The 19,066-nt window shown below is 40.0% G+C and overlaps 1 protein-coding gene across 2 annotated transcripts in view; it reads right to left on the minus strand.

The window, feature by feature from the left end:
* Positions 1 to 19,066, minus strand: part of dhx15 (DEAH (Asp-Glu-Ala-His) box helicase 15) — a 105,907-nt gene that overhangs the window by 67,416 nt on the left and 19,425 nt on the right. For both annotated transcript variants that reach the window (XM_072563632.1, XM_072563708.1), the window contains exon 2: positions 1,273 to 1,630. In XM_072563632.1, coding sequence (XP_072419733.1) covers positions 1,273 to 1,630 — 358 coding nt within the window. The remainder of the gene's footprint in view (positions 1 to 1,272; positions 1,631 to 19,066) is intronic.

Raw genomic sequence — 19,066 nt, forward strand, 5'->3', positions numbered from 1 at the left:
ATTTTTTTTTTCCCCTTTCAAAGCGGTCTTTCAAGGCACAGGTGGTAGTAAAATTAAATTAAAATCATAAACTGTGATAATTTAAAATGCAGGCAGCTTTTAAAAGAATTAAAAATACAATATCCAGCAGTTTTCAATCAGGGCCAAAATGCCCACCACCAGTGAACAGCAGCTGGTTTTAAGCCGTATCCACTTCAAGGTATGAAACAGTCTGTAGCCCTATTGGTACTCCACAGGCACATCAATAACAAGAAAGTCAGCTGTTACGGCTCAGCTTTTCATCTCTCCCTTCAATTCAAGAACAATCTTAATTTAAAGAAAGAGAAACATTCTACAGATTGAAGATCTCTCTTATTACCAATTGAAATTGATGACATGGGGTCAACACAATGTTTCCTAATTGATGCACTTAAAAATGTAGGAGAAATGTAAAAAGAGAACAAGTGAAACAAAATGTGGACAGATAAACAGCAGACAGAAAGGAAGAGTGCTTTGTTAGCTTGGAGACATGCCAAAATTTTCAACTGGAATCAGTGAAACTGCTTCAACACTTTCGGGATGGTAGGGGGAGGAAAGAGAACTGGAGAACATCAACAGATGGCTGAATTAATACAAACCAAGAAACATACTTCTTTAAAAAAACAATGAAACCACCATTATTACATACTTGGACCAAAAAGTGCACAATGTTTACACAGAAAACTGGAATTTGGATCTTGGCCAGCTGTAGGGATGACTAGCTGGGAATAGAAGTACCCTCTGTTTAATGCTGACTGCCCTGACAGCAGATTACTTTGTCCACCTTCACCATTGTATGTTAGGAACAAGCAGACCATAACCCAATTATATTGCATCCAATTATAAAACCAGTTCTTCAAATCATTAACGTAGACATCACCCACAAGCTGGAGGCAAAGCAACTAAATTTAATACCTTTACAATATACATGAAGCATTTCAAAAATGACTACAGTTTGGTGCACAGCACTGGAATATTGATCAAGCCATCCCAAAAGCATTCTCAAATCAAGAACTGCACTACAACTAAAACATGTTATTGTATAAAACAGAACCTATTTTTCACTCCCAAACACACTCACTTTCCTGTGGTTAAACTCATTGACAAGTTAAATACAATCTACTCTTTGATCATAATCAATAAATTCACACTTCAATGAATTGCAATTTATTTTGTGCAAAAATAAAGTATTTATATTACCCAGGAGCCTGTGTAGTTGCATAATTAATTTCACAACAACTAAAAGCCACCAACCTGTGTAGTCTTTCCAGATCCAGTCTCCCCAACTAGTACAAAGGACTGGTGTTTGGTCAGGATTTCGGTGAACCTTTCCTTATAATCCCATACAGGCAACTGAAGTCTCTTCTTCAGGATTTCATAATACCGTGGAGTATGGGGCAAGTTGGTAAATGGATTGATAGCCTGTTGGTGAAGTGCTGGGGTTGCAATGAGAGGCATGCCACCTCCTGTAGTTAAAGTTGGATTGGACGAGTTCCTTGAATCTTTATCTCTATCGCGATCTCTATCTCGGTCTCGGTCTCTGTCTCTGTCCCGATCTCGGTCCTTCGAACGATCATAATCTTTGTCCCGATCTCGGTCTCTATCTTTCCTCCTGATTTAAAATAGAAAGATTTATAGTTGACTTATAATTACTTGCGTACAAAATTTACAAAGCACTTGCATTCTTAAAACCTGCTCCTTTTTCTTTACAGGATTAGAAATAGATGCATAATATCAGAAGGGTTATATTTCCATTCAATTAACAAGATCCTACTTGACACTGTAGCTTGGTAATGTGTCACATGGTTTTCCAAAATATCTGATTATTTAAATCATTAAGTCGAACAAAACAAAAAACACCGCTGGCTTGCTCACTTGCAAGTCCCCTTCCCAATTTCAGATCAGACCAAATTTCTCAACCTTCATATGACAAGATCAAAAGTCACACAACACCAGGTTATAAGCCCAACAGGTTTATTTGAAATCTCAAGCTTTCAGAGCCTTGCCCACTTCATCAGGTGACGAAGGGGCAGTGCTCAGAAAGGTTGTGATTTCAAACAAACCTGTTGGACTTATAATCTGGTGTTGTGTAACCTCTGACCTTATTCACTCTAGTCCAACACTGGCACCTCCACTTCAAATGACAAAACAGTCCAATTGGTAATCAAAAGAATTAACATGTCTAACCAATGAAGAGTGCCAAACAAAGTAAAGAATCATGAGTGATATTAGCCAAGTTACAGCAAGTTTGAGGCAAGTACACTGCAGCTCAAGTGCTGTACCTGTGATCAATACACAATGAAAACGTTCAAACTGAGATGGAAGTACACAGAATGATTTTCCAGACTACAGGTCGTTCTGCTGTAACGCATGTTTCGTCACCACAAATTCACTAACGCGACTAACAAATTGGGGATGCTATTTCTAAAGCGCCAACATTTAACACGTATGGAACACAATTACATTGCCATGCTTTAAGTGCTGTTTCTAAAGCAAATTTTTCTATAATGTGGGTTTGCACAAGAACACAACCATCGCTTTGTAGAAGAACTGACTGTATTACGTTAAGGAACCAAAGGAAGAAAGGCCATCCTGGACTAGGTATTACGTAATGAAAAAAGAATAATTGGCAATCTAGTTGTGAGAGGCCCCTTGGGGGATGAACAAACATAATACGAAAGAATTATTCATCAAGATGAAAAATGATGTAGTTGATTCTCAGACAAGGCTCCTGAATCTACATAGCGGAAATTACCATGATATGAGGCACGAGCTGTTTATAAAGACTGGGAGATGTTATCTAAAGGGATGATAGGGAAAGGCAATACCAAATATTCAAAAGAGCCAGTGAGCAAAGTACAACAATTATATGTAAAATTAAAACAGGAAAAATGGCCAAATCATGGCCTAGAAAGAAAGTTAAGGATAGAAAGAAGGAAGAGGCATACGAATTGGCCAAAAAATAAAGCTGAGTAGAGCAGTTTAGAATTCAGCAGAGGACAAAGGGATTGATTATGCGAGGAAAAGGAAAAATGAGAATAAGCTAATAGGGATCGTTACAACTGATGACAAAAGTTTCAATAAGTATGTGAACAGAAAAAGATTAGTGAAGACAAATCAAACCCCGAAGCAATCAAAAAACAGGGGAATTTATAATGGGAAACTTGAAATGACTAAATAGATACTCCAGCTGTGTTCATAAAGGAGTTCACAAACAACAGTGAACTGAAGGTGTGGGGAAATTGAAGGAATCCCTAGTACCTGATAATCTATATCCCACAGTACATAAGGAAGTGCTCTAGAAAATGGGCTGGAAATATTTGGTGGTCATCTTCCAGATTCTATTGATGTTGGAACAGTTCCTACAGATTGGAGGGTAGTTAATGTAACTCTGCTATCTACAAAAGCAAAAGACAGAGAAAAGGAAATCAGGCATTATAGACCAGAGTCTGACACCATTAGTGGGGAAATTAATAGAGTCCATTATAAAAGATTTAATAGCTGAACACTTTGAAAATAGTGGTAGGATCAGAAAGTCAGCATTGCTTGATAAATCTGTTGTAATTCTTCAAGAATGTGACTCAGAGTAGATGAGGGAGAGCCAGTGAATGTCGTTTATTTGGACTCTCGAAAGTTTCTGAACAAAGTCCCATATTAGAGGTTAGTAAGTAGAACAGAAGCAAATGGAATTGGAGGTTAGGATATAAAGATGGACAGAAAACTGGTTTGACAAACAGGAAACAAAGAACAGGAATAAACAAGTCTTTTTCTGAATAGCAGCTAATATCTAGCAATCAGTGCTAGGAACCTGTTGTTCACAAAATACATTGATTTGAATGAGGGAACTAAATCCAAATTTGCAGATGACACAAAGCTGGGTGCAGGACAAGCTGTGAAGAGGGTGCACACATGCTTGGATAAGGTGAGCGAGTGGTAAATGCAGTATAAAAGGTGAAGAAATGTGTGGGTATTCACCGCTGCAGCAAAACAGAAAGAATGATATGATAATTGAGGGGGTGGAAACCACAACAAGACCTAGGTGTTCTCGAACACCAGTTACATAAGGTAAGCATGTAGTCACAGCAGGTGGTCAAGGCAGCAACCTGTATGGCAGAACCATACAGCACGGAGTAGGCCCTTTGGCCCACCAGGTCTAGATTGCCAGAGCTACATTAAATCCACATTTGTTCCACTTTCCTGCACCAGCCCCACAGCCTTGAATGTTTTGACATTTCAAATGCTCATTCAAGTATTTTTAAAAGGTGAGGAGGTTAACTGCCTCAACCAGCACCCAAGCAATAAATTCTTGATTTCCACCACTCTCTGGGTGAAAAGAATCCCCTCTAAATCTTGTGCCTTTCACCTCAAAATCATCAGCCTTTTTACTGACCTCTCAACTAAAGGGGGACAATTGCTTTCTATTCATCCTGCTCATGGTCAATCATCTACACCTCTATCAGGTTCCCCCTCAACCTTCTCTATTTCAAAAACAACTGGAGCTTATGTAGCCTCTCTCCATAGCTAAAGTACTCCCATCCCAGATAACATCTTGGTTAATGTCCTCTGCACTCCCTCCAGTGAAATCACATCCTTCCTATACTGTGGAGACAAGAAACGGCATTCACAGCAAGACTGGAGTACAGGAACAACAATGTATTGCAGAGATTATGCATGGCCTTGGTGAGACCGTACCTGGAATACGGTGTACCGTTTGGTCTCCTTATTAGAAGGTTGACATCCGAGAAGAGGTTGAATCAGTTAAGACTATATTTCACTGGAACGCAAGGGAGAGTGTGGGAGAGTACGTGCACGTGGGGAGGGGGGGGGCGCCAGTCTCAGAAACCTATAAAATTATAACAGGACTAGCCAGGGGTCACAGTCTAAGGATACAGGTTACATGTACGACAGACAAGAGGAGAAATATTTTCATCCAGAGATGGTGAGTCTGTGGAATTCACTAACACAGAAAGCAGCCAAAACAACTTATGATTTTCAGGAGGCGTTGGAAATCATACTCGTGACTCAAGGGATCAAAGGAAATGGGGGGAAAGCAGCAACAGGCTATTGATTTGTATGATCAGTGAAGACCATAATGAGTGATGTAACAGGCTTGAGGGGCTGAATGGCCTAGTCCTGTCTTCTGTGTTTCACTGTAGCGATTCCAATTCCAATTCTAATACCATTAAGTTGATCCCAGCATCAATTATTAAGGAATTCTCTGAAAAGCTGAAAACAAAATCAGAGTACTGCACCCACAAAAGATGACCAAGAACGGACTGCAAAACAGCCAATGATACAGAAAGGTAATAACACAGAGTGCACAAGCTGAAACCAGAAGAAAGAAATTTCTTGACATCAGGGGATTCTTGTATATGTTTAACACACTGATTTTGGGAGAGGGAAATAAGAATACATCTCTGGGATCAATGAACAAACAGTTCAATATTTGAAAAGGGAAGGAGTTGCAAGTTTTGTCCTGGAAGGACACAGTAGAGTGAATTTCAAAAGATAGTTAGCTTCCATGATGTTATAACAAAAGAATTTTAAAAATAAAATTTTATTAATAAAGAGAACCTCATTTTCAAACATAATTGGGGAACTATTGAATCATCTGACTCATGACATATTCAAGTCACATTTCACTGAATACCTCAAATGGACAAACATTAGGAGATTGCATTCAATCACTGCCAAGCGTTGTGCACTGGTAATACTCTCATCTCAGTCAGATGAATGTGAATTCAAACTCTGCTGCAGATCACAGAATCTCACTTACCACTTGCAATAAAACAGCTCTGAATTACTGCAGGACCTTATAAGATGGCATGTGTGATAATGGTGAACTTGAGAACCACAGTTACCAAGGCAGCTCTTTCTTTAAAAACACATTTTCAGGAGATAGCATAGAATTTGCAGTGGACAAACTAAATACACAGAAGATCTTTCAAGGCTGAATAGGATGTTACCTGAACATAATAACCTAAAAGGAGTCACATCTTGGTTCCATTATTTAAGACCAGACTAAGTAAAAAGAGATTTGCGCAACCAACAATGATCAAATCATAATTTTGGGAGCAGAAGCTGACTAGTGGACCCTCCAGCTTGCTTTGCCAATAAGTAAGACCATGGCTGTATTTCTACCTCAACTCCACTTTTTTTGCAGTATCCCCATTCAAAAATCTCAGCATCTCTCAGAATCATACAGTACAGAACAGACCCCTCAGCCCACTGAATCTGTGCCAACAAAATTTCACAACCACCTTCACAAGTCCCACTTTTCAGCACTCCATCTTCAAGCTCCTCACTATCCTCACACTAGATCTGCTGCTGAAATCAAGATCACATTGGTTGTGATTATTTGACTGCCAATATTTTTAACACTGGCAGCCAGTTTTGTCATAGAGAGCAGGGGTACATGCATCTCCACAAAGGTCTCGAATGAATGTTTTTTTTAAGATTAGATTACTTACAGTGTGGCAACAGGCCCTTCGGCCCAACAAGTCCACACCGCCCCGCCGAAGCGCAACCCAACCATACCCCTACATTTACCCCTTACCTAACACTACGGCAATTTAGCGTGGCCAATTCACCTGACCCTGCACATCTTTGGACTGTGGGAGGAAACCGGAGCACCCGGAGGAAACCCACGCAGACACGGGGAGAACGTGCAAACTCCACACAGTCAGTCGCCTGAGGCGGGAATTGAACCCAGGTCTCTGGCGCTGTGAGGCAGCAGTGCTAACCACTGTGCCACCGTGCCGCCCACAAATTCTTTAGTGTCAACAAATATACCCATAAAAGAACAGAAACACAAGCTTTGGGAGATTAGTAAAACAGAGAAGGTAACTGCAATTCAAAGGGTGGCTAGTTTTTATTCATTAAGGTCAGGGCTAATGGTCAGATTTGGAAGCATGAAAACACTGAACAACGGGCAACCCCTTTTTGACTGCTGGAGACAATATATCTACAGGTGTCTTTATAAGAGGCAAGTTGCTGATCAAAAAATGGTTTGAACACCAGGGAATTTTTAAAATTCATTCACAGGATGTAGACATCTATTGACCATCCTTCACTGTCCTTGAAAGTGTCAGTGAACTGCCCGCAAACTTCTGCAGCCCTTCCGGGTGAACAAGGGGGAGAGTCTTAGAATATTTAAATACTTTTCAGATCATAGATCAAATTTGAAAATTGATGCTAATTAATTGAAATCTCTAAGGCTAAGGTGGGCCAGGCTAATGCACAGCTACATTGCAGGGAGACAGATCTTGAATGGGGTTAATCCATGTGTTTTCTCACAGGAACAGGAGGAGAGAGCTTGGAACACTGAGGTGGCAACAGTATATATGCCAGCTACCAAATGATGGAGCAGTGCGGCCATTAAAAATGAAGATGTTCATGATCTAGCATCACTACGCAAAAAATGCAAGTGGGGGTTTATGCTTGTCATGAAAAGTTCAAGTGCGAAAGGAATTGAAATAGCCATGTGCTCCTGGTAAAGCAAGGGATTGGCAGCAGACTCCAACAAATCTCAATTTGGAAACATAAGTGCCAGAGTGGGAAACTGATGAGTGTCAAAGTGAATTAAGTGAAAGCTGTATATATTTGGTTTGGTCCCAGGAACAGTGAAGGAATCCTCAAGAGCCTGCAACGTACAGAGGAACTCGAGTGAATTAAGAACAGCAGCTGGTTGAGATTTTCAGGTTTAAATAACATGGGTTTAGTGTTAGATCATAAGTACTTGTTTGTTTACTGCTTGCGAATTGAGAGTTTCTGTTCACAAAATATCATAAAGAAGAGAGTGAGCACTTTAAGTAACTGGATTTCTAAGCTGCAGGAAAGCACTGAAGGGGTATGTATATATAAAGTCTAAACATTTTGTCACCTTGAACATTTACTCCAACTGTGCCAGTAACGTGTGGAAAGCATAATAATAGCCAGATTTTATGCTTATTTCAGACACTAGAATATTGCATGCAATTCTGGTCACGTTCCTATTGGAAAGATGTTGTGAAACTTGAAAGGGTTCAGAAAAGATTGACAAGGATGTTGCTGGGGTTGGAGGATTTGAGCTACAGGGAGGGGCTGAACAGGCTGGGGCTGTTTTCCCTGGAGCGTCAGAGGCTGAGGGGAGACCTTATAGAGGTTTACAAAATTATGATGGGCAAGGATAGGATAAATAGACAACGTCTTTTCCCTGGGGTCGGGAAGTCCAGAACTAGAGGGCATAGGTTTAGGGTGAGAGGGAAAAGATATAAAAGGGACCTAAGGGGCAACTTTTTCATGTAGAGGTTGGTACACATATGGAATGAGCTGCCAGAGGAAGTGGTGGAGGCTGACACAATTGCAACATTTAAGAGGCATTTGGATGGGTATATGAATAGGAAGGGTTTGGAGGGATATGGGCCAGGTGCTGGCAGGTGGGACTAGATTGGGTTGGGATATCTGGTTGGCATGGACGGGTTGGACCGAAGGGTCTGTTTCCATGCTGTGCCTCTCTATGACTCGATGTGGTGAGCGTGCTTTGGGAGTTCAAAGTACTTCTTAATTTATCAGACCACCTTTTTCATTAGGACTCCAGAGAACATAGTCTAATCTATATCTTCTCTCAGGAAACAACCTGAAGAAGCTTTATTACAATTCCTCTAGAGCGAGTATGTCATTGCTTAGTCAAGATGACCAAAACTGTATGTAGTACTCCAGGAATGGCCACAGCAACATCCTATCCAATCACAGACACTTATTTACTTTTACAGAGGCACCTCAATTATTCTAATTTTGGATTATCTAAACAAGATCACAAGGTCCCGATCCTCGGCTAAACTGTGTTATCCAGCATTCAATTATCCGAACATTCCATTACCTGAACAAAATTCTCCCCGCCCGTGTTGCTCAGACAATTGAGGTTCCTCTGTATACTCCAATCCCCTGTAACAAGTGGTAACTTACCACCTGCTTTCCGAATGGTTTGCTGTACTAGCAGGTGATCACATAGGTTACACAGACTCTCCAAATGTCAACATATTCTATCATTAATCGGTATTGACTCTGGGTCATCAACATTTGACTTTCTAAGTGCTTTGTAGTAACATTTCTAATTGATTCAACATTTTTAATCCTGTTAAACTGACTGTTCAATCATTCCTTGTTCTCTTTCTCCTACTTTTTAAAAATATTGTGGTTACATTTCTGCCTTCCAAACATTGTGAACTGTTGAGAATTTACTACCTCTGTTGTGATCTCTTAAAGCTTTCGGATCAAGGTTTGTTACCAGCGTCATTAATTTCTCTATCGTGATCTCTTCAAGGTCTGTAAATTCCCAAAACCCTTGGTGGTTTCCCTTCTTTCTGGAATTGTTGTTGCTACCATGAAAAACAAAAGGTACCCACAGAGTGTTTGTTTAAGGACAATGTCATTTCCTTATCACATTTTAATTTTACTGATCTCTGCCTCTCATTGGTCTATGTTAACTTTCAGGAATCTCGTCTTATTTACATACCTATAGAAATGTCTACAACTTGTTTCCGTGTCTCCTGATAGTCTACTTTTATCCTCTATTCTTAATAGATGATTGTAGAATTCAGCAAATGAGGAGCAATATTTCCAACTCCCAAGCTTATTACTTATTTTGGCACAATTACAAGCCAAATTCTTTGATGAAATTCTTTTGAATTTGTCTTGTTGTCACAGCGAGACGAGGGAAGCGATGGCCTAGTGACATTATCTCTGGACTGTTCATCTTGGGTTCTAGGAACCCAAGTTTGAAGCCCACCAAGGCAGAGGGTGGAATGTGAATTCAACAAAAATCTGGAATTAAGACTCTGATGATAACCATGAACATATCCCAAACATTGCAAATATCCATCTTGTTCACGAATATCCTTTAGGGAAGGAAACTGCTATCCTTACCTGGTCTGGACTGTGCGAGACTCCAGACCCACAGCAATGGGGGACCCACTACCCTCTGGACAATAAATGCTAGCCTAGCCAGTGATGCCCTCATCCTGTGAATTAACAAAAAAAACTGTCCCTATACTTTTTTTTCCTTTTCTATATACAGTCAAAATTGAAAAAGGTTTTGCAATGAATGTAAATGACATTTCTCAAGAAATTGAAAATATGATCGTACAGGCTAGATACGCGCTTCTCGAAGATGCTGTCACTCAACAATGAAATCCTTACAATAGTGAGTAAAAACAGGCTTTGGTTAAAAAGGTATCACTAAAGTTTTACTTTAGGCATCAAAAGATGGCTCTCATGACAAGCGAGAACACAAGTTTAAGAGCACTGCAAGATACTTAGATTACATTGGATTACATTCCCTACAGTGTGGAAACAGGCCCTTCGGCCCAACAAGTCCACACCGACCCTCCGAAGAGTAACTTATCCAGACCCATTCCCTTACATTTACCCCTGACTAATGCACCTAACACTGCAGGCAATTTAGCACGGCCAATTCATCTAACCTGCACACCTTTGGACTGTGAGGGGAAACCTGAGCACCCGGAAGAAACCCACACAGACACAGGGAGAATGTGTAAACTGCACACAGATAGCTGCCCGAGGCGGGAACTGAACCTGGGTCCCTGGTGCTGTGAGGCAGCAGTGCTAACCACTGATCCACCGTGCTGTCCCCTAATAGAAACATATTACATAATCCAAATATTGGATTATCTGGCAAGATTGCAAGGTCCCGATGCTTGGCTAAACTATGTCACGCAGCATTCGATTATCCGGAATTCAATTAAACAGATATAATACTTCCCACCTGTGTCCTTCGGATAATCAAGGTTCCTCTGCATATATATCCTCGAAAAAGATAAATCCCACAAAACAGAGGCAAGTCTAATTCTAAGAGAATATAGTCAGTCATCTGAACATGAAAGTATTAGAATAATTTATGAATAGAGAAAGAGAGAGAGAGAGAGAGAGAGAGAGAGACACTTTTAAGCATTGGGGTTGGACTCATCAGGACAAGCACAAGAATGGCACATTTCAAACAACTGAACAATTTTGCGATGCAAGAAAAGAGTCTGATGAAAGCACTGCCTGTATAATTCAAGAAAATGCACACGACATGAACATACTGGTTTTGTATGCAAAGATTGGACCCCCATGAATAGAGGGTTATAATGTCAGTTTTTAAATGTACCTTCTATGGTATAAATGGTTTAATAATTTAAATTTTCGCATTCTTAGACTTGCACCCATCAGTAAAAGATGAAAAATGTCACATTTTTCAGCATTAGTCATGTTTGACTCAAAGGAAGAATTACTAAGCCAACAGATGGGGATTCATTGTATCTAAGTCCCCAGAGATGAGTAGTCTTCCGAGAGGAATGACAGAATTAATAACACCTTCAAGCAAACTCAGGAAAATAAAGGTTCATAACCTTCTGGAATCTTTGATAAAGCTTCAAGTTCATCAAGAATAAGGTGAAGTAACTAGACTTCTAATATATCCAACCAACTTGTTCTTGAGAGTTGGTACACAATCCAATTCCTGATTGATAGTATAGCCAATGTCTAAGAATGCCAAAGTCAAAAAATCACAAGACACCGGGTTATAGTCCAACAGGTTTATTTGAAACTGCAAGCTTTCGGAGCCCCACTCCTCCTTCAGGCAGCTAGTGAACTACTAACTGCCCAAGGAAGGACCAGGACTCCAAAGGTTTGTGGTTTCGAATAAACCTGTTGGATTATAACCCCGAGGTAGTGTGATTTTTGACTTTGTCCAACAGGAGCACCTCCACATCATGTGTGCTATCAATGTAATCAGTCAAGCCTGGGCTATGTTGCGTTTCAATGATTGTAGTTTAAAACCTCAACTAAAAACATTTATGCAAAGACTTGTATATTAAGTGTAAATAAAGAAATTAATAAGTATTTAATAGTTTCCCTCCCTCTGACAATTTTAGCAAGATGTCACCATTTCAACTGGTTTACAGTGACCTAATTTTAATGCAGGATCAGCATTTAAGCAAAAATAACCTAGAACTGTCAATTTAAAATGGATAGAGAGAAAAAAAATTAGGACACTCAGTAAGAAATTAAAATGAGGAAGTGAAGGAAAAGTTATGTAACATCAAGCAACCACAGTATTATTCTTCTGAAAAGATAGTTTATGCTTTTCATCTGGCACTAATCTAGACGGAATTACAAAAATATCAAAGTTCAAAGAGAATAACAATTTATTCTACATGAGAAAAAGGTGTTAATTGGTTGGCAAATGGGACAATGTTTTCATGGAGAGACATTAGTATGGAGAATGCATCAGGTTGTTTTTCTAAAGCTTTTATTTAAATTCAAATTTGGCAAATAAACACTGATTGATCAAAGCATTTCCTTAAGTAATATCCCAGAGAAACTTTCTCCCCCAAGCTTTTGTTTAGTTACGAAAAGGCACAATGCCTGCACATGTCTGTGCTGTTTAGAGGATACAGCTCTACTTGTGAATATATGCAAGTTGAGAATAATTGTTGGCTGATGTGGTCTCCACGACAAAACCTCAACAAATCCATGGCACAAGGGAAAAAAGCCAAAAAGTGAAAGTTTGCACAGGGACTTGGAAATGGCAAGTATGATTCAGAGCAGAGAGGATTGTGGTATCAGTACAGAGAGATGTGAAATGGAAAGGACCAAACATCCTGAGTGCGATGATAGTGATATGGGGAAGTTAAGACAAAGTCACAGTAAGAAAATGAGAGGTCTAAAAAGGGCTGTGACAGTATAGTCCAAGCGAGTGCCCATCTCAGCAGGTTAGTTGTCAGAAAGCTTTGAATTTACTGACACCGAATTGCCCCTGCTGAGAATGTAATCAACAACATTCACAATAATGTATAGATGGGAGTACCAGAGAGTCTGCCATCTCAGGTACGTCCCAGAGTGGATGGTACAACACTGGACGCTAACATGAACATTTAAAGGAGTCCACATATTGTTTTTTGGGTTAATAAACTGAAATTGAAGTTGGGTTGCTATCTAGCTGAAATACCAGGCATGTTTTGCAACTTGAAAATCAAGAGCTGTATTTTTTTTTTGCTGTACCAATGTTTTTTTTTGAAGCAGTGAAGGGGACAATCTGAGATTGAGCAAAGTCTTTTGAGTTATGGAAATTCTACCTCACAACAGCCCTCTGATTAGTTGCACTGTAATGTTAAAATCTGCCAGAGCTAAGGCAGCAGACAGACAAAAACACAGTCAGAGCCTGCAAACTGAAAGCACCCATGTCTCATTGCGTATGGGAGAAGTGACAGAAAACCAAGAAAGCTTAAAAAGAACAAAAAAAATTAGATCCATTACATTTTTCAATTAACATTTAATTCTGTTTGCAGTGGCTACAAATGACATTTAAGTAAATGACAGGAATACTGGCAAAAAAAAAATTCAATATTGATTGATACATGGATCAAATCATCAAATTAAAGAATGGCCATCACTTCACAGACAACAGCACATTATCACTGCTAAAAATCAAAAACAAATGAGACCATTTAACTCACCTTTAAAATATGGACTTAATTCTCAGAATTTTGTTTACCCTGTCTATATTTCTTTCCAACACATAGAATCAACTGATGGAAGATTTCACGAATGAATTGCATGCTTTTTCCAAAGTTAAAAATCACACAACACCAAGTTATAGTCCAACAGGTTTAACTGGAAGCACTAGCTTTCGGAGCGACGCTCCTCCAATTAAACCTGTTGGACTATAACCTGGTATTGTGTGATTTTTAACTTTGTACACCCCAGTCCAACACCGGCATCTCCAAATCATGCTTTTTCCATGCAGGTTACTGGGACGTAAATTTTAATTATAATCACGTGGGAATAAAAGAGGAATAGACCACATGCAAATTCCAGTTGCAACTTCAGAAACAGCCAGCTATTGACTAAGTCCCCATCATTTATCTGTGTTATACTGTGACTACACTTCCAAAGGTTCAAGTATTGACAGGAGCCGAAGGTGCATGAAAAGTGACCCAAACCTTCAAATTTATCCTTAAACAAACAAACAATCTCTATAAAATAGGTAAAAACGTGGACTGCAGATGCTGGAAACCAGAGTCTGGATTAGAGTGGTGCTGGAAAAGCACAACAGGTCAGGCAGCATCCAAGGAGCAGGAAAATTGACGTTTCAGGCAAAAGCCCTTCATCAGGAATGCAGCATCTTTCCTGCTCTTTGGATGCTGCCTGACCTGCTGTGCTTTCCCAGCACCACTCTAACCCAATCTCTATAAAATAGCCATCATTTTACCTCCAGTTTTTAGTAAAGCACAGTGAAAATGTTTAGTGGTTGCCCCATCACCAGTTTAACCTTCGCTTACAGTTCAAAACAATGTCAGAGAAAGCTTCCTGGTCTAAGATAATCTTGTAAACTCCATACATTAGGATGCTGTACAACCATGAAATTTTATTTAAAAATAAAATTAAAAAGCAAACATTATTGCCAACTGCAAAGTTCTCTGTTTAAACTACAGAATGATATACACGAGCAGCAAAATGAATTAAAATTTATCCTCTTCAAGGGCTGTGGAGCAGCATATTCACTATTAATACACAAATGGCAAATTCTTCCATCGTGCAAATGCATAGGAAGGCTTTGGAGGGATATGAGCCAAGTGTTGACAAATAGGACTAGATTGGGTTGGGACATCTGATCTGCATGAACGAGTTGGACCGAAGGATCTGTTTCTGTGCTGTACATCTCTATGAATGATGGAATTCTTTCATGCTTCTCCACTTGCCCTTCCTTCATTACTGCCTTGTGCAAGAGAAACACATAATTCACTCCATGTACCAATCCAAACACATGACATTTCTCTTTCAGTATTCTGTCTTTTAGATACATTTCATTTACAGCTACTGCAAACAAAATTAATGAAGTTAGTGAAATTATAACGGTTTATTTGGTTACAAGTGGGGCAGCACGGTGGCTCAGGGGTTAGCACTGCTGCCTCACCGCACCAAGGACCTGGGTTCAATTCCCGCCTCAGGCGACTGTGTGGAGTTTGCACATTCTCATAGTGTCTGCGTGGGTTCCCTCTAGGTGCTCCGGTTTCCTCCCACACTCCAAAGATGTGCTGACCAGGTGAACTGGCCGTGCTAAATTGCCCACATGGTTAGGTGCATTAGTCAGGGGTAAACATAGGGTAGGGGAATGGGTCTGGGTGGGTCACTCTTTGGAGGGTCAGTGTGGACTTGTTGGACCGAAGAGCCTGTTTCCATACTGTAGGGAATCTAATCTAATCGTGCATGTCAAAAGGGTACACTAACTCCCATTTGACATTTATGATACATATGCAATGTCCAAATCGTAAAATTCTGGTACAACAACATTAACCAATACTAAATTTTTAGCTTGAATGTTAAGATTTTCCAGTAAATCATTCTAAAGTCCTTTGACCAACCAACCAAATGGTTCCCCCACCAGCCCTAGTCCTGAAACAAATAGAGTACAATACAAGCTTGAGAAATAACACTTCATTTCTCACATAGGCACTTTATAACCTCTTGGACTAAATACTGAATTTCACTACTTCAGAAACTGATCACATGGTGTCTGTTCTCCTTTTAACTTGCATTCTCCACCCCCTCCCCACCACTGCCACACCCACATTCCCCCAGCCCCACCTCCTCCCAACCAGCACAGTCTCCTTTTGTTTGGCTTTTTATTTTGTCTTCTTTACTTTGTTCTGTTATCCTTATTCTGCCTCAGGAAAAAATGTTTATTTTTGTAAAATTCCAATCCCTTTCAGTAAGAAAGAAGTGTCATACTGGACTCAAACATGAACAGTTACTGTCTCCACTGATGCTGACTTCCTCCAGCAGTTTGTATTCACTTTAGGTTAACATCTGCTACATATCAAATGGGATACTGAAGCACAGTATGTGCCCCTGTGCCTCGAGTTACAAGGCACCTTAAACTACTAGTTTAATTCAGAACAGCTATAGCACAACATCAGGGTCAATTTGCATACAGGAGTACATTCCTTGCGCCTATTTCTCCCCTCAAAACTCCGAGATGAGATATGGGAGCAGAAGATATCAGATTAGATGGTGGAAGCATCATAAATGTTAAAATTACTGGTGCAGTGATCCCATTAATACTGATACAGGAGGGCAGGTTATTGAGTTGTAGAGATATACAGCATGGAAACAGAAACTTCTGTCCAACTTGACCATGCCGAACAGATAACCTAAATTAGTCTAGTCCCATTTGCTAGCCCATATCCCTCTAAACCCTTCCTAGTTTTATACACATCCAGATGCCTTTCAACTGTTGTAACTGTACCAGCCTCCACCATCTCCTCTAGCAGTTCATTCCATACACACACCACCTTGAAAACATGTCCCCTTAGTTCCCCTTTAAATCTCTCTCCTCTCACCCTAAACCTATGCCCTCTAGTTCTCGACTCCCCCACCCCAGGGAAAAGACTTTGTCAATTTACCCTATCAATGCCCCTCATGATTTTGTAAACCTCTATAAGGTCACCCCTCAGCTTTCGACGCTCCAGGGAAAACAGCCCCAGCCTGTTCACATCTCCCCATAGCTCAAATCCTCTAATCCTTTTGGGTGGAGGTTTGCTCGCTGAGCTTAAAAAGGTTCATTTCCAGATGTTTCATTACCTTACAAGGTAACATATTCAGTGGCGAAGCAAAGCTGAAAACTCCTGCTTTCTATTTGTGTGTTTGGGAAACATAAATAGAAAGCAGGAATTTTCAGCATTGCTTCGCATGAGGTCCACTGAAGATGTTACCTTATAAGGTAATGAAACATCTGGAAATGAACCTTTCAGCTCAGTGAGCAAACCACCATCCAAAACTTCAATCTGAGCTACAAATCTTCTCAAAACTTGCTCCTCTAACCCTGGCAAAGACCTTGTAAATCTTTTCTGAACTCTTTCAAGTTTCACAACCTCCTTCAGATCAGGTACAAAAAAAAACTGAACATGTTTACTATGAGCTAATTAGCAGCTACGATTCAGACTAAAAGATCCATACGCTCCTCAATTTTACACAATTAAGCTAAAGAACATCAAAACAGAGATTGCAGAGGAGAGAAGCAAGAAAAACAGACATACACCGAAGACACAACAGCACCAAAGCACATCATCTGCGTAGCTGCACTGAGGGAAAAGACATACAGACACATGTACTCGGAAAGCATGAGAAATGGTCCGTTGTTCGCAAGTTAATGTAACCCAGGCTGAGATAGTGGTCGGGGAACTACAATAATCTTGCTACCAGCAAGAGGTAATATCATCTAGCTAGGAAATCAATATCACTTTTCAGTAAGTATATCTAAAATTGCTATCAAACAGAATAATTATTGAACTTCGTCCTAAAGCCATCATGGTTACCAGTCAGGTAACAGAATTCCCACTCAATTCGCCACAACGTTTGGAAACTTGGACAACCAGGAACTGCACATATCAAAAGGTCAGCATTTACAAGGCCTAAACTTCGCAAATAAAAAAGCTAAAAGTGCATATGATGTTGTAGCCTCCAATATGAGGTCATGGAAGTGCCTGTTGTACAATAGAAAACAGCCAACATCGATAAACTGTCTAGGCTCTGGTTGAGCATCACAAGGGAGTTGGTTGATTCTTAAATGGATCAATAACAGATGAAAGGAGATTAAAAGTGAGATTAGTGAAAACAACTTGAGACATAGAGAAATCTCTGGAGCTAACTAATTAAACTGGGTGTGGCAAGATTTCTATCTATAAAATGACCTTGAAGCAGAATAGCAAATTGCACAGACCGGAAGGCAAGAAGCAGAAGTATAATTGCTGCCTGCCAATAGTGAGGAATCCCTCAAGTGCAAGTGCTGAACGAATGCAAGAGATAAGTTTGTTCTCTGGCATATCATGAGGATGAGGATCCTGAAGGAGTGAGTTAGTTGGACCAGGCGGAATTGCAATAAGAAACTGGGTTGGAGCTATGAGAATAGGAGTGAACAGGCAGAGGAATCAATCAGCCAAGTTTTAAACAAGCTGCTGTCAGGAAGATCCAGACCTAGTTTTCCAGAAATATCTCTGTGCTGATAGTGACGAGAAAGAACTGCGTGCAGAGAATAGAAATGAAAACACAGAGGAAATTCTCTAGGATACTGTGAGGGCAGGCAAACACTCTATAAATGAAACTGTAAGCGCTTTTGCCCGAAACATCGATTTTACTGCTCCTCAGATGCTGCCTGAACTGCTGTGCTCTTCCAGCACCACTAATCCAGAATCAGGTATCTGAAACCACAGCAAAAATGTTGGAAATCATAGATCAATTAACAACTAAATGGAGAGGTTATGGAGGAGACGGTATTGTAGTAGTGATATCACAAGAGGAAGTAATTCAAGGCTCCAGGCTAACACTCTGGGGAAATGAGTTCAAATACTACCACGGCAGCTAGTGAATTTAAATGTACCTGATAAATGTGGGATTTAAAGATAGCTTCAATCATGGTAAACAAGAAAACAGTCCCCCATTGTTGTAAAAACCCACCTAGTTCACTAGTGTCCTTGAGGGAAGGGAGTGTGCATCTTTACCTGATCTGGCCTAATTGTGGTTTCACATCCACAGTAACATTGACTGTGGTTAACTCTGAAATGCCAAATCACTTAGTTCAAGAGCAATTAGAAATGGCCAACAGATGCTAACCTTCCCAGGGATGTCCACATCCAATGAAAAGCATTAGAAAAAACATGACGGATGCTAACTGATCTGCTGGTTTGTTTCTGGTGTGTCTTGTTACTCCAGTCGATTTGCTTCAAAAATGCTTTTACACCCTGGATTTGGTACAAATGTTAATGCACTTGCAGTGTTTCATCACAGCAGTACAAACATCTATTTTTCTTCAAATAGATTCCCATGCACCAACAGCTGGAAATAAAATGTTCTGGACGTTACCGGGCTGTTCTAAGAATTCTAATACAATTTAGATATACAAAACAAGTACTTTTGAAAATATTGCGTTTGGTATTCAGTTAAAGACAGATTTATTTTTCAAACAACAAGACAATTAGACAAGGCACAAGCTCCTGCTGGTGTGTCA

This window comes from Chiloscyllium punctatum, chromosome 1 (genome assembly GCF_047496795.1).
Source record: "Chiloscyllium punctatum isolate Juve2018m chromosome 1, sChiPun1.3, whole genome shotgun sequence".
NCBI lineage: Eukaryota > Metazoa > Chordata > Chondrichthyes > Orectolobiformes > Hemiscylliidae > Chiloscyllium > Chiloscyllium punctatum.